This window comes from Motacilla alba, chromosome 7 (assembly GCF_015832195.1).
Source record: "Motacilla alba alba isolate MOTALB_02 chromosome 7, Motacilla_alba_V1.0_pri, whole genome shotgun sequence".
Lineage (NCBI taxonomy): Eukaryota > Metazoa > Chordata > Aves > Passeriformes > Motacillidae > Motacilla > Motacilla alba.
Window position 1 is genome coordinate 5607350 of NC_052022.1, and position 15804 is coordinate 5623153.

Genomic DNA, 15804 nt, shown 5'->3' on the forward strand with positions numbered 1-15804 from the left:
AACATTAAAAGCCACATGATAGAGCGCCATTCCCCTCACCCCCAGCTCCCCTGGATGATTTATCTGCTGTCAGGGCTTGTTTCACCAACTGCAAGCACCCTGCTAGTACAGTTCTTTTACACAACCTGGAAATGTTATTCTTTATTATTCTAAATATATTCTTTATATGCCAATTGGAATACATCAAATGCATAGTGAAATGAGACCAAATTAACACTTGGGGTTATGTGCACTGTAATTCACAGTAAAAGAAAGATTGGAAGATGTAAAGATTTGTTGAATGTGCTCCCTTCTTGTTTGATACAGATGTGGAGCAAATAGGTTTGAAATTATATTTTTGCATGCAAATGACAGCAATTTGTATTAACTCCTATTGTGCTTGAATGTAACATTTTCATCTGATCTAAGCCTTTCTGTCTTCAGATCCTCTTTCTGTTCTTACGGTACATTTACAATGATCTTAGATATTAATTATCATAGTAAATTCCTGCAAGGAAACAAACCAGGCACATGTTGTGACATTCTTCCAGGCAATCTAGGTGTCATACTCATCTCCCTTTGTTAAACACAGGTCATGGATTTATTATATCAGGGCAGATGACTGACCAACTTCTAATTAAGCCCTTTTAAAACTTACATGGTGACTGGATTTCAAATTTGAACTTTGTCATTTTCGAAGCATCTTAAACCTGTTATTTTGACTTTTCTGAAAAAGGAATTATGATTTTCCTATTCTTGGGGAAATAAAAAAATGCCTGAATAAATTAAAAGAGATTAAAATTGGGTTTCAATAGGACCTCACAGTATGAAGTCACTGTTAGTATACCGTTATGAAGAACACAATGACTGCAGGCGTGGCTGGCTCATGCCAGGCAAAAGCTAATATTGTTTCACCTTAAAACTTAATAATCAGGCAGCCTCAGTCAATGATTTTCTCTTCTTTAAGAGAGTAATTCATTTAGGAAAGCAGCATGCATGCGTGTGTGTAGGCAGCAATGAAATACCTCCAAGTGCCCCAGTGTGCTATCTCAAGCTAAGTGCTTTGAAAAGGAAAAAGAATTTTAATTTAATTTACAGAACTTCTGTGGCCTTCCATGAATTGAGCAGAGAGGACACAAGCTGTGAGCAGGCATGGGGACAGGCAGCTCCAGCACAGCCCCAGCTTTCACACTGGCTGCATGGTGGGGAGGAGGACAACCCTCAGCCTGGCCTTCATCCCAAACCTGTGCTGTCGTCTGCAGCATGTGGGGAAAGGCAGTGACAAAGGGCTTGCCCAGCCAGGGACAGGTTTTGGTGCAGTCCTGGGGTGATGCTCACTGCCAGGCTTTTCCTGGGACTTCACCTTACTGAAAGGATGTCAGTGGAGGAGCTTCTCCCCAGTGTGTGACCCTGACATCCCTGGGCTGCATTTCCAAAGCAGCCTGTGCCTGGTTTGCCCTGCTGCACTCCCTGATCCACAACGCCAGGCACTGCTTGAGCAGCAGTGGGTGCCCCTGTGCCAGTACCAATCCAGCCTGCTCCTGCACTTCCCACGTGTTTCTGTCACAAAGCTTTGAAGCAGAAATATTTTTCTTAGGGAGATGCCACAAATGCATGGAGCAGCTCCCAGAGCTTTCTCTGACTCTGCTGCTCAGGGTGCATTAATGACAGCACACGTGGGCAGCAGGGTTTCCAGGAAGAAACATCATTCCTGAAAAAACCAGCAAAAGTGTTCTCTGGGAGAGAGCTTTTAGCCTGACAGTATTATTAGTCAAAGTCAATCTCCCTGTCCCTGCCCAGCTTATGGACTCTTGGATACATCCACATACTTCCTTCAAACAGCAGGAGGATTCAGGAGGAATTCAAGAGTCACTGAATAACCCCAGTTAACTGCAGGAGCCTGGCAGGAACTTGGGGTGACCACGGCTTTCCTGAGCTGGCAGGGCCAAAAGCACTTAGAGCAGCTCTTTTCCACTGGGAGCTTTCCACGCTGAGCTCTGTGGTGACCCTGCCTGAGTCAAGAGTAGTGCCAGAAAAACACCTTTAAGCAGAGCATTTCCTACCTAACCCAGCTGAGAGTTAGGAAGGAAGTGCACATTCTGACACGATGCACCAAACTGTGAAAGCAAAGTCCAGAAACCTGGGATTTGTTTCTGCTCACTCTACCCTGGCTGCAGTTGTCTCCCATCAGAGGCAGTGGAGTTTGGAAGCACACACGCTGTTCTCCAGGAATGGGATCTCTGTCTCCATCACATCACCGGCAGGTTGTTAGAAAATGCAGCCTGCAGTGAAGCAACACAAAAATCTTATGCCTGATTTAAATAATGGTGTTCATTGCCTATTAAAATGTAACTTCTTGCTTTAAAAAAAGATTAATTAAAATGTACAAGAATGCAATTCAGTTACATTTAATGCTTCAGCCCAGTGCTCACTTTTCATCACTCATTCCCAGAAGTAGTATTCAGGGAAGCACGGCATTCTCAGTTCTGCCATTAAAAGCACAAATGACTATCAAACCTGTTCTTTTCAAAAGCCTGGCTCAAGTATCACCATTGTTAGATTTTTCATAACATATTACTTTGGTCATTACTGTTTTGCAAGATAATTGTATCAGTGATCTAACTTTTGACAGGATCCAAAGTGGCTGAAAATAGTTCACTGCAGCACCTTTGTCTTTTAAAGGCCATTTGGGGCTTGTTATTTTAATCCTTATGCAGCCTGATTTATCACTTCAAACATCTGTCAGCTGTGCTTTGTCTTGAAATTGATAGTGATAGTGTTACTGATTTTTCAAGAGCAGCTGGTAGAGGTTCATTAGTTAAGCTCTCAAAGGGAGTAGATAACTGTAATATTTTTCTTTGTTAATCATCTCTTACGCATTGTAATAATTCAGAGCTTGAAATCTGCTAGAGATGCACAGCTTCTCTTTGCTTCTAACTCATCAGAAGCATCCTTTCATTCTTTTAATCTGGTTTGATTATTAAAACTCTCCTCTTCATAATGCAGTAAAAAATTGAATAATTGCACATGAGTGGGAAGAGAGAGAAACCAGCCTTTGCTGTGTCGCATTTCGCACTGAGAGGACTTCGGGGTCTCAGAGTTAACATCCAAACACAAAACAACTCCAGAGAGGAGATTAACGCCTCTTCCATAATTGATTTTTAATTTAAATTTTACAAGGCATAAAAACCCCTCATGACAACTTCAGTGAAGTCAGGTTCATTTCTAACCGATGCAGCAGTTTTCCGTTCACGCTCTTTCCCTGCCGCACAAAACAGCCTTCATGGTGAACTACGACTCTTCAAGCATTTTCCCCCCAGAAATCTTTCCAGCCAGGCTCCAGCTGAGCACCACGGTGGCTCCTGCCACAGCTTCCAGGGACTGGAGCATCTGGGAAGTCTCCTGCAGCTGAGAGCGTATCAGCGCTAGCGCCGCTTCCCCGGGCAGCGCTCACACACAGATAATTACCACTTGAAATTAGTATTTTAATGAACTGGTCCTGCAAACGTGGGGCGAAATCTCCCAGGCATTAAGGAAATAAGCAGGAGGGGAAATTATTAACTGTAAAGTTCAGCAGAGGGCTGGTGGGCAGGTGCTAGCTTGGCAGAGAGGCTGGGTGTGCCTATTTCCCTTTGGTAGGATGGGCTTTGGTCCTGCAAGCTGCCATGGGTTTTAGGGACAGGGTTTAGTGGGATTTGGCAGTGCCGGATCAATGCTTGGACTCGATGTTTTTTACAGTCCTTTCCAACCTAAATGACTTCATGAGCTGCACCTGCAAGCAGCACAACTTCAGTGTAGATTGAAAACACCTGGCCTCTCACAGGATTTCCAGGTGAATAGGATTGTCTTCTAAATGGTCCTAAAAATAATTTCATGCCAGATCTCCACCCTAAAAGCACATCTCAGTCTCATAAGACAGTACATGTGTCCATAGTAGCAGTGAAGCTCAGTGCAAAATAGATTGTGAGAATTCAGCCTGAATTTTAAGAAAATGTACAGAGTGATTGAAAAAGCCACTTGAGAATCAGTGGGGGTTATTTGGTGCTAATATAATAATAATCATCTAAATTTTCTGTATCTACTGTATCTCAGTTTGATATTTTTATACAAGTCTTTTTCAGACCCTTCACAGAAAGGTTTACATTTCTGTTACTTCCCCACCCTTCCAGGATGCCTCATATATAGTGAAGAACTAAAACTATTTAGTGATATCTAAGAAAAAATTTCAAAAGTTGTTCCCCAACACACATACAAATAAGAGACCTAATTTTTATCTCAGAGATCTCTAATTTAGATTTAAGGTGGGGGGAGGGGAACCCAAAGAGTCAAAGTCTTCAAGAAGAGAATTGGTGCACATTTTTTGGCAAGAAACCTTTCTCAGAACAAATTTTCTGTTCTCTCAGCAAAAAGGTAGATCAATTCAATGCATGGATATAATTTAAAAGCAATCTATGCTCTAAGCAATTTATCCAATTGCGGCTGGAGGGAACACTTCAGATAACCTAAAACTACTTGTCAGGGTTGTGAAAAAGGCACATTTTTGAAATAGGAAATCTTTGCAGGTTTTATTTTTAATTTTCACTCTTTTTCTTCTGCAACTTCTTCCTCCCAGTTTTGTTTCTTCACTGAAGTGCTGTTTTAGTAAAATAGTATTTTGCCTGCTTGCACAAATGGGAGAATTTTAAAGTGGGGTTTTTTTCCCCTGTAAAATATGATACTGAGCTTGAAGTGCCAATTTTGTTTTAAAAATATGCAATGAAATTGTATCTAGGATTAGAAATTTCTCCCAACATACCCCTTTTAGATTTGTATGTTTGTCTGTGGGTTATTTGGGTGTTGTCATCTCATATTCTCATTAAATGAATGATTTCTACCTGTACCTTTGCTGGCCTTTAGGTGGATACAGGTGTAGACAGAGACCTCTCTCCCTCCCATGGTTTGAGGAGCAATGGCAAAGCCCCTTTCAGTAGTCCTGTGTGGCTGAACATGAGCCCAGGTGGCCAAGAAGGCCAATGGCAGCTGGCCTGTGTCAGGAATGGCGTGGCCAGCAGGACCCTGGACTGGGCACTGGTGAGGCCACACCTCGAGTGCTGTGTCCAGTTCTGGCCCCTCAACTCAGGAAGGACAGTGAGGGGCTGAAGCACGTCCAGAGAAAGATCTGGAGCACCAGGAGCGGTGGAGGGAGCTCAGAGGGCTCAGCCTGGAGAAAAGGAGGCTCTGGGGGTCAGGCTCTGCTCCCAGGGAACCAGGGACAAGAGGTTGTGGTCTTAGCTGTGCCAGGGGGGGGTTAGGCAGGAATTAGGAGGAATTTCTTCACAGAAGTGGTAATTAAACACTGGAGTGGGCTGCCCAGGGAGGTGGTGGAGTTACCATCCTTGGAAATGTTTAAGGAAACCTGGATGTGGCACTCAGTGCCATGGTCTGATTGAAATGGTGATGCTCGTCACTGGTTGTACTCAGTGATCTCAGAGGGCTTTTCCAGCCTTAATGATTCAATGATTCTCTTTACAAGCAGAAAATCTAATGGGCTGCAAGGTTCAATCATGAGGGCTTTCTTTGCTGCTGAAGCATCTTCTCATTGTATTTTTAACTACACAAAGCTGGGAAAAATTGCTAAAATAATCCGGTTCTGTTAGTTATTGAACAGGGGATTCCTGGCTACCTTCCCTGAGTGAAAGAAGGTTGCAATAGCATTTAAAGATGTCTAAATTGTAACCTCCCTAACTTGTCTGGGGGATTTTGAAAAGTCTGAGTACTCTGCCACTGTCCAGCTGAAGATCAGCCCCCCTGACTCCCTGACTCCCAGCTCTGCAGTTTCCCCCCATGATGGATCTTTGCTGGATTTGGCACACTAAACCCCACAGTCCCTCTGTATTATCCGGTTCAAAATGAAACAGAAATCAAGCAAGTGAACTAAGAATTTGTGATTTAATTTCATCTTTGCACCAGAGTGTTTTGAAGAGCCAATCATTGCCCCGGAAGAGAGAAAACCAGGCACAAGAACCTGCTAGTGTTTCTTTACTTGCAGTTCAGCAAGGACGAGGCTGTAGAACCTAGGAAGGCATTTTGGGTGCCTGAGGAGTGAGGGGACCCTCAGCTACAAGGTTCAGCCTCTCTTCTGGATATTCACATCCCACCACCCCACCACCAGCTCAGTGCTTGGTGGATTAGAGAACCGCAGAAGGGTTTGGGTTGGAAGGGATTTTAAAGCTCATCTCAGTCCAGCCCTGTGCCATGGTGGGCAGGGACACCTTCCACCAGACCAGATTGCTCCAAGCCACATCCAACTGGGCCTTTTTGCTTCATTGCAAAGCAGCTCCACAGCATCCTGAAAAATAAGGCTGTGACTGGATGCAACAAACATGGCACTCTTACACAGTCCTTCTGAAAGATGTTGCTTAACTCCCAAATTCCTCACAGCATTCCTGACAGCAGCCACATCTGCAGCCATAAAACCCTCCACAGCCTCTGTCTTTGAAAAAAAAATTTAATAATCAGTAAAGTTCAAGCTCAGCTTGTTGTGATGAATTATTGGAGCCCGTCATCATTTTCTTGGGGGGAAAAAAAGACTAAAAGACTATAATGGAACACAATTTTATGGTTTTTTCCATTTAATTGATGATGGGCTGAGTTTTTATTAATATTTCTAGGCTCCAGTGTAAGATGCTGAAAAAGCTAATATGAGATCATTGTATCTGGTTAATGTGTGTGCTTTGCAAAATTGATAAGCCCTGTCAAGACATAAATTATTTAAAATTTGATAAATGTGTTGAAATCACTGAATTTTCAAACCGATAAAGCAGAGTTATTTCTCTTCCCTGCCACACACCCCCCTTCAAACTGGGGTTTTTGTGCAGCCACTCGATGGGGCCACGTTATCTCATGGCCTGTGAGGATGCAAAATCAGCAGAGGGAGCCCAGAGAGGTGTCCTGTGCTGCTGCAGAGGGGACAGGAGTGTAAACTTGGGCATGGAAGCATCAGAGAGTGAGGAGACCACTGCAATCCTCCCCCAGTGTGAGTTTTTCACTGGTGAAACTGGGGGCTGGAGGAGCTGGTACCCCTCCTCTCCAGCAGTGGGATAAAAAGCTCCCAGTGAGCAGCAGAATGGTGCTTCAGAGCTGTTTATTCCAACAGACCAATTCATTCCAGCTAATTGCTGAGAGTTTTTAAATGATTCCTGGCAGGGGTGAAGCTAAAGGAATGATTGCTGGTGATTGATGAATAACCTGGATAAAATTCCCAAAGCACCAGAACTATTAACTCTTGCATGGGGACACCTGCTTTTATTTAGTGCCTTGCCCACAGAGAAAGGCACCGGAATGAGTTCCAAATGAACTCAAATTTTGGGAAAATGGAGAAAATGGAGCATTAACTGATACCGGAGTTTCATCAGTGTCAGTTCATTTCTCAAAAATAGCTCAGAAGGGATGTTATTTAACCCTGTGCTGCTCTGCCATGATCAGGATCGTGCATGGAAAGGGGAAAGTTTGAAGAGCAGTCACCATCTTTTAGAGGAGGGCACAGGAAGAACCAAAGGTTTGAAGTTTAAAATTCCATAAATATAAACCATGCTGCACTGATTTGAGCTGCTCTCGCCGTTCACGCAGCGAAAGAAAACAGCGCTGTGGATGGGGCCAAGGTTGTGTTTCTTACTGGAAAATATCTACAGGCAAATGGAAATTTTAGGGTAACTGGGTGCCATTTTACAGCCTCTGTAATAGGGAAAAAGATTAGGTGATTTCTGTTTGGAAATTGATGGTTTGGAGGGAATGGGAAAACACTGGTGCAGCAGAGAACTCCAGCAATAGCCATCTGTTTAAATGGACACACTAACTTCCCTAAGCTGGTATTTTTCAAATACCCTACCAGCAATATTTTTCACTATAGCAATGCATTATAGTGAAATGGAAAGATGCTGAGGAAGTAGTTTTTTCCAGCATGTGCTGCATTCTTTTAATACAGATTTTTTTATTGCCCGGAAATTGCTAACCAATGTGAATAAACAGCTGAACAAAGCCATCGGCCCTTTCTCACTAACAGCAAAATGCAGCCGGTGAGGGAAGGGCCTTGGGAAAAACTGAGTGTTAGAGTTGGGTTCTCTTATACTGCAGAAAGCTTTATCAAAACAGAAAAAAAATCTGCACGCCACAAAGGTTTTACATTACAAAAGCATAAACACCATTCACATGTCTAAGCAGCGTCCCCTCGTTCCTGCTGCTGAGACAGGCAGTGAGCAGAGCCAGGCAGTTCTTTGTTAAGCCCCTTTTTTTTACTGAATATTTGCAAAACACAACAATTTACCCCTCCAAGCCACGAGGTCCCTTCCCTGCAGCTCTCTGAGCTGATAGCTCTGTCAGCTCCTGAATCTCCCCCCTGTAATGAAGGTAGTGGAACAAGACAGCATGAGGATGGAGCAGAGTCAAGAATAAAGGCTTGGCAAGACTGGAGAATCCCACAGCCTCGCAAAATACTTCAAAAACGAGGAGGGAAAAAATACTCAAGCAAAGTAGGCTTGAGTAAGCTCAAGCTGTAAGGTACAGCTTTCTGCGGAGCCTAGGGATTGCTGTCTGGGCCTTAAACAGGAGTATTGCATCCTTATAATTCAATTTATCAATGATTTCACATTCCTGTGTTGTGAAAGCTGTTCTGTTACCACATGAAATAGCCCAGGTCACTGTAGCTTCAGGGGTGTGTTTCATTATCCCATGAGTAAACCTCATTTGGTGTAACAATTACATAAATAAAAGTAGCAGTAGTCCAGCAAGGTGCAATTCTGTGATTTCACCATCATGGTCTTGAAATTCTTGTGCCCTGATACGTTATTGATGTGGCAAACCTGCCTGGCTTTAGCATGTGTTAATGTTTCCCACCCTTCAGCCATCCCCAGCCCTATACCCACATATTTCTTTTTTTCCTATCAGAGCCTTCAGCAAGGCACCCCTGGGAAAGCAGCACTCTGCCATCTCATCTGGTGTGAGAGCCCCCAGAAGAGACATAGACTGAGCACATGGCTCAGTGTCCTCTGCATCTCCTCATAAAAGGCGAGGGGAGGAAAGCCAAAGAGCCATTGCAGGTTTTCAATAAGCATTGCAGAAGACAAGCAGCCCAGAAGGATATTTGAGGGTGTTCCTGTGCCCTTGCCAGAGGACAGTCAGAGCTGGGTGCAGACACCAGCAAAGCCAGATTCCTCTGTGAACTAAACAGCTTCCTTTCCATATATTTCACCTTAAAATATCCAACCACTTTTCCCTCTGACTCGGTTACTAACAGCAATAGCAGCTGTTGGTGCCCATGGTTTGAGTGGTCATTAGCATTTCAAATAGTATTTCATTTAGCCGTGCAAATGAGGAAAGTTTCTGGTATTCCAGCACTGCCAGGCCCCTGGGCAGCAGAAAAACCTCTTTTTTGTGCTTCTCAAGGCCTCAGGTCAGGTTGGGGATGGGTGAACGTGTGCAGCACTTCTTGCTTCATGTGAGCAGAGTCTGCAGCAGGGGAGTGATTTCCCTGGCAGTGGGGATGGCCAGCGATCTCAGCATCACATAGCTGATCCTGGGCTGGTGACAGGCTTAGGAGTGGCTGAAGAGCCACACATAAACATGACAGAGCTTCACCAGGAACTTTCCATCACAGCAGAAGTGATGTTTCCCCCAGCATCATTATGACAGTGCTATTTGGGCTGGTACAGATCAGCATCTGTCACTGTTTCCATTAGAATCTCCTATTTCCTCGGGTTCCTAGCTCAGCCATTAAAAAAATATAAGATAGAGGCAGAAAGTTGACATACAAGGTCTGGGGCTGAGAGTGATCACTGTTGTCTTTTCTTCCCCCGTTTTTAATCTGAAGAAGGAAATAAGGTATTTTTGCAGAGACACACCTGGCCCACTGCATTTCCACCCAGCCGTGGATTTATTTCTAGTAAAAAATAAGTGATAGGACAAGTGGAATGGCCTTAAGCTGAAGGAGGGCAGGTTTAGATTAGTCATTAGGAAGAAATTATTTACTGTGAGGGCGACGAGGCACTGGAACAGGTTCCTGAAATTTTTCAAGGCCAGGCTGGAAGGTGTCCCTGCCCATGGCAGGCAGTTTGGAACGGAATGATCTTTAAGATCCCTTTCAGCCCAGACCATTCTGTGATTTTACGATTTAGCAATAATGACAGTCACCTTTCAACATTCAAGCTGTGAATGTTGCTGCTGTTCCACATTTCATCTTCATCGCTGCATTAGGGGTGATCAGGAAGGACACGTGATCGTGGGTTTGGGCTCTGGTTTGGAGCCTATTGCTGCAGAACGGGCCCCAGTGAAGATTAAGGGCTTTGGAGTTTCTAATCTTTGCCAGATGATGAAATGAAAAATTGCAATTTATAGAAATAACAGCTGGATATTGTAAAAATGGAACCCTGTGAGGAGCCAGAGGTGTAGGAGGCCCTTTGGGATCAGGAGCAGAGGGAAAAGCAAGGCCAGCATTGAGGTTTCCCTCATGAGACACGAAGCACAAAATTCCATCCCACACGTTCCACGTCTGCACTCTGTATTTTTGGCTGCTTTAGGCAAACTTCCACCCTGCCATGTTGCTGCTGGAGAGTGAAAACCCCATCCCTGCATTAGTTATACTGGAATCCACCACCTGGACCCTGGCACTGTGGGATCAGTGATGAAGCAAGAGCAGCGTTTTGCCAGGAGGAAGGGCCAGAAGCAGTTTGTCACTGGGGACATGGGCAGGACCTTTCTTCTTCCCATTTTAAGTGTCTCTTTGTTCTGTTCACACATTTTGTAGAAATAGTTGCAGCTGAAAAAGTTTTTCTTTTGTACATTAGGGCAACTGTGTAAGGCAGTTCTAAACAGAATGGACCCTAAAAATATCTTCTCCAAAGCTTCTACTCAAGATTTAAAGGACCTAAAAAGTCAGATAATCATTTCTATCCTGTTGAAACACAGATCTTGCTTCTGACCTCGGGATCATACACTCGAGTTCTGCATTTCCAACAGGACTTCTCTGCCAGAGAGAGCAGGAAGAACACGCCTGGGAAATGTGTCTGCACTGAGCTGGAAATTTTACTGAGACCTGTTTGTTTGAATCTCTCATCATAAGGCCGCCACCAGAAGGAGGTTTTTGCTTTCTGATTGCAGGCTCAGCCTGGCCTTGTCACGGATCTTAGAGCTGAGCTGTGCTGTGTGGCTGGGAGTGCTCAGCACTTCTGGAAGGCTGGGTCTTGCTAAGCACAGGCAGCTGTGCAGCTGAAAGCAGCACACCAAAACAGGGCCACGTTCACTGTGTCAAGCTAGGGGCACAAACGTGCAAACTAGGTTTGGATCAAATGGAAAAAGCAGCATCAGAAAAGACAAATGTACAATAAATGGTTTAGGTGACAATTACACCAGCAGAACAGGATTTTAAGCCTAAACCAGCTGGAAGGTTGTGGAGAGAAAAAGGAAGGGACTGGAAAATTGTGCTGTTCTATTTCACTCCGTTTTTTAGCAGAGGGGCCACTTTGGTCTTCAGGGTTTCCACTTTCCTCAGTCAGGTATTCAGCTAACAAATCTGTGAGCATGGGGCACCTGCCTACTCTTGCACATCACAGCCATCAACCCGTCCAGAGGTTTATCCATTTGTCCCCGTGGATGGCTCCTATTGAAATTTTTCTATCTTCCATGAGCCATTTTGAGTAAAATCCTTGAACTCTCATAGAGCAGTAGAAATTACTCATTACAGTGGTCCAGGTGACAGATTCAGACCCCGTGGGTGTAAAAATAAATATCAATGACTCCTCTTTGGCTGTTTCTTTTTCCCCCTTGACACTGCTCTCCCTTTCTGTTTCGGAGCAGGTGTTCTGTGACACCAGTCGGGTCGTACAGGCCACGGACGTGCTGGACTGGGAAGACAAGGATGCTGCAGAGACACTGGTTGACAACGTGGTCCATTCCAGGATCATCAACCCTCTACGCCTCTTTGTTAAACCATCTCCAGTGCTGAAACACGGCCAGGTGTCCTACTCGGACACCATAGAAAACTTTTGGGATTGGTTGTCCAACATCACGGAGGTTCAGGAATCTCTGGCACGAACTAAACGCAGACCTATAGTGAAAACTGGGAAATTCAAGAAAATGTTTGGATGGGGTGACTTCCACTCCAACATCAAAACTGTAAAGCTGAACCTCCTGATCACGGGGAAAATCGTCGATCACGGCAACGGAACCTTCAGCGTTTATTTCCGACACAACTCCACGGGTCTGGGGAATGTTTCTGTCAGCCTGGTGCCACCTTCCAAAGTGGTGGAGTTTGAACCATCCCCACAGTCCACGCTGGAGACCAAGGAGTCCAAGTCCTTCAACTGCCGCATCGAGTACGAGAAAACAGACCGCGCTAAAAAAACTGCCTTGTGCAACTTTGACCCTTCCAAGATCTGCTACCAAGAGCAGACCCAAAGCCATGTCTCCTGGTTGTGCTCCAAACCCTTCAAAGTCATCTGCATTTACATCGCTTTCTACAGCGTAGATTACAAACTGGTGCAGAAGGTCTGTCCCGACTACAACTACCACAGCGAGACGCCCTACCTGTCCTCCGGCTGACCCGGCCTGGGGATCGCTGACAAAAACGAGCATTCCCATTAACCTTTTGGAGAGGAATATGGTTTCCTATCAGGTTAAAAAGTCTCTAAAAACTGTAGCTGTGTTCGTGCTGTATTGTAACTAATCCAGCTGTTTAGGTAACAGTCGTTTTCGTTTGAGGCCGTCGCGTTTTAGCTCTCTCATCATTCGTAAGGGAACTGCCAGGCAGGCACGTGACAAGAACCAAACAAAATTATGTCTGTAGTGAACATTGATCCTAAAAATCACTTTTTTGAACAACTCCATGGTAGAGAGGTTGTCTTTTACTTGAATTGGATAGCACTTAGCAGGTCCTGTTTCTCATTGGGAACTTTAGGTGACAATAGAAAGAAGAAGTGATGAAGCAGCCTCAAAGCTGCTCATACTCAAACCTCAAATAAACAGCTCTTCCACTGATTTCATAAAGAATGTTACACAGAGGACTCAAGTAGTCAAGTCCAAATACTAAGAGGAAGTGCTAATTCTTTGATAAAAAATGAAAGAAATCTGCATTTTTATGAGTTGCAGTAGCTGTAGGTGTTTATTGAAGTGAAGAGTGAGTAGTTCTTCCTTCAGACTTCCTACCCATGGATATGCAATGATGTAATTAGACCTCAATGAGCTTTAGTTTCTTAGACCCCACAGGTGTGCACATGTGGTATACATCCCTTCCTCCCGTGCCCACCACTGGGTTTGATTCCCCTCACACATTCACACAAACACACACCCCAGTATTAGTTTTGCAGCAACAGAGAATCTATAAATACCTGGGAAGAAGATAATCTCTAAGTCATCTGGTCTAGTGAAAGGTGCCCCTTCCCGTGGCAGAGGGGTTGGAACTGGATGATCTTTAAGATTCATTCCAACCCAAACCATTCTGTGATTCTCTGAACTGTAACAGGGGCTGGCTTCCAGGCAAAGAAGCAATTATTTTGCTATCCAGCCCCTGAGCATTTAAGTGCAGCAAGGAAAACACGTCACAGCACAAGGATGGTACCTGAACAAGCAGCTTTCTCCTTCTTGGCACTAGTTGTTCCCTTAGCACTGCACTGTACACCTTAAGTCAAAGTATCAGCTGTGACAAAGAGAGAGAACAACAAAAATCTATGCACCTTCACCTCATAAAGCAGGTTTGAAACTGTTAAAATAAATACTCAGCCAGGCTTTCCCCTAGTGCAGCACCAGCTCCCTGCACTGCAGCTGTAGCAAGGGAGGGTCCAGCTGTGGTTGTGCTCCACCAGGTGTGGTCCCACTGCAGTCAGGAGTGGCTGGCTCTGGCCATGCAGGTTCCAGCATCACCCCTGTGCTTTCTCTGGGTATTGATCTGCTGCTGCTGCTGCCAATTTGCTCTCCTGCTCCTTGGTGACAGCTCGATGTCACAGGTCCTGTGGAAGGGGCTGGCTGAGGAAGTGCTGATTGCCTCCAAGCAGACTCGCACACAGGGTTCAAGAAGTTACACACAGCTGAAATAAAGCACTATTGAAATACTGTTTGGTGATGTGCACACAGACAAGTGACTATGGCAGCTTGGAAGGACTCACTCATGAGATTAATTCTGATTTCCTTGGTAAAGACTCACACAAAAAAAATTATTCCGTTAAAAATATACGAGTAACTGGGTGATTTGTTTTTCTCTTTAGGTGACAAATTTAAATGTGTGGTTTAGTTTGATCAATAATCTAAATGTTTTCCTTCATCTTATTTCATACAGAGTCTCTCCTGGTCTATAATGATGTTTTTTAGTTTGCCTATTCCTGTCAATTCCTCCAAGTTGGTCTACTTTGTATTCTGTATAGCGTGTCCTCGCCCCAGCTGTACATGAGCTTGGATTTATTGCTACGAGTTCAGTGGTTGGTGCTTTTGTAACTTAGCTGTAAGCCATGATTTTATTGCCATGTATTTTTACTCAGCACTGTAGGCAATTAAAAGAAAACCCTACATGCTATTAATTGTAGAGTATGTGGAAACCATGTATGTATATACACTTAAATATGTGTACATATACAGAACATATGTGTACATGTATTTGTATGTAAATAAAGAGAGTTTATTAAATCTGGCACTTGCTTGTGGCCCTTTTGATGTTTGGTTTTAAATGTTGCATGTATGAAGACACAAAGTAAAACTAAGGCACAGCAACATCTCACATCTCAACATATCTCATTTCTGAACATTTCTCCCCAGCTGGAATTTGTTTTTCTAGGAGATATTTAAATGTGTGCTATAGTGAACTGTGCACAAGCCCAGGCAGAGTAGGTTCAGCAGCATTCCATGAGATTTGAGAAATGAAGCATGTGTTTTGACGAAGACAACCCTTAACTGTTTAATAATTGCACCAGGTACATTAAAAGTGAAGGGGAAAGTTTAAATTGGACAACATTCCCAAGCAAGAACGTGCTGGGAGAGAGGGCAGCTCGCTGCTGATTCAGCCCTTGCTCAGTTCCTCATCAAAAGGGGAGCTGGATTCTCCTCCTCCCTGGTTTCCAGGCCTCAGGAAGACAAACCATGGGAGAAACTTAGCCCAGTCTCCTCCCATGCAGCCCTGGCCCAGGGAAGCAGCCTGGCAGCTGGAGCAGAGGGAGGGAGCCGTGGTACCAAACTCCATCACACCCAACAAGTCCCCACCACTCTCCTTCCAACCATAATATGAATCCGCTTAAAAGCAGGTGGTTGGTTTTTGAACATCACAGAAAAAATAAAGAAAAAAAGCCGTTGCATTCTTACTGATTCTTACTGCAGTCAAAATCTGCTTAAGAAGAAATTGTTTACACCCAGCAGGGTAAGCAAAATACAAGGCAATGATGACAGGCTTGATTAGGTCAGATGTCATGCTGCCCATGTAAACAAAACTCAATGTGATTTCATTTCACACAGAACAGGTCATAGTTTAAAATCCTTTTCCTGTGTAACAGGTGACTGTTTCAGACAAGTTTCGAATTGTCACTGTTATGGCTCTTACTCAAGGATTTTAAAACCTGAATGATTAAATACCATTTTTAAAAAGTGTCTTGAGTGGGAAATGACAATTTGTAACCACAGTAACTTAATCCAGAAGTTTTTTGTACAGCCTTTATTTAATCCCAGTCTCCACAGGTTTTGCACACATTTATATCAGTGAAAATGTTGTAGAATCATGGAGTATCCTGAGGTGGAAGGGTCCCACAGGGATCGAGCCCAGCTCCTGGCTCTGCACAGGACACACCAAACATCTCACCTTGTGCCTGAAGCACTTCCTGA

General features: G+C 44.2%; 1 protein-coding gene across 1 annotated transcript in view; it reads left to right on the top strand.

Annotated features, from left to right (window-relative positions):
* The window catches only part of NXPH2 (neurexophilin 2), a 34767-nt gene extending 20140 nt beyond the window's left edge, over positions 1-14627 (top strand). The window contains exon 2 of the mRNA XM_038143294.1: positions 11806-14627. Coding sequence (XP_037999222.1) covers positions 11806-12549 — 744 coding nt within the window. The 3' untranslated portion in view covers positions 12550-14627. The remainder of the gene's footprint in view (positions 1-11805) is intronic.
* Positions 14628-15804: the final 1177 nt, after the last annotated feature.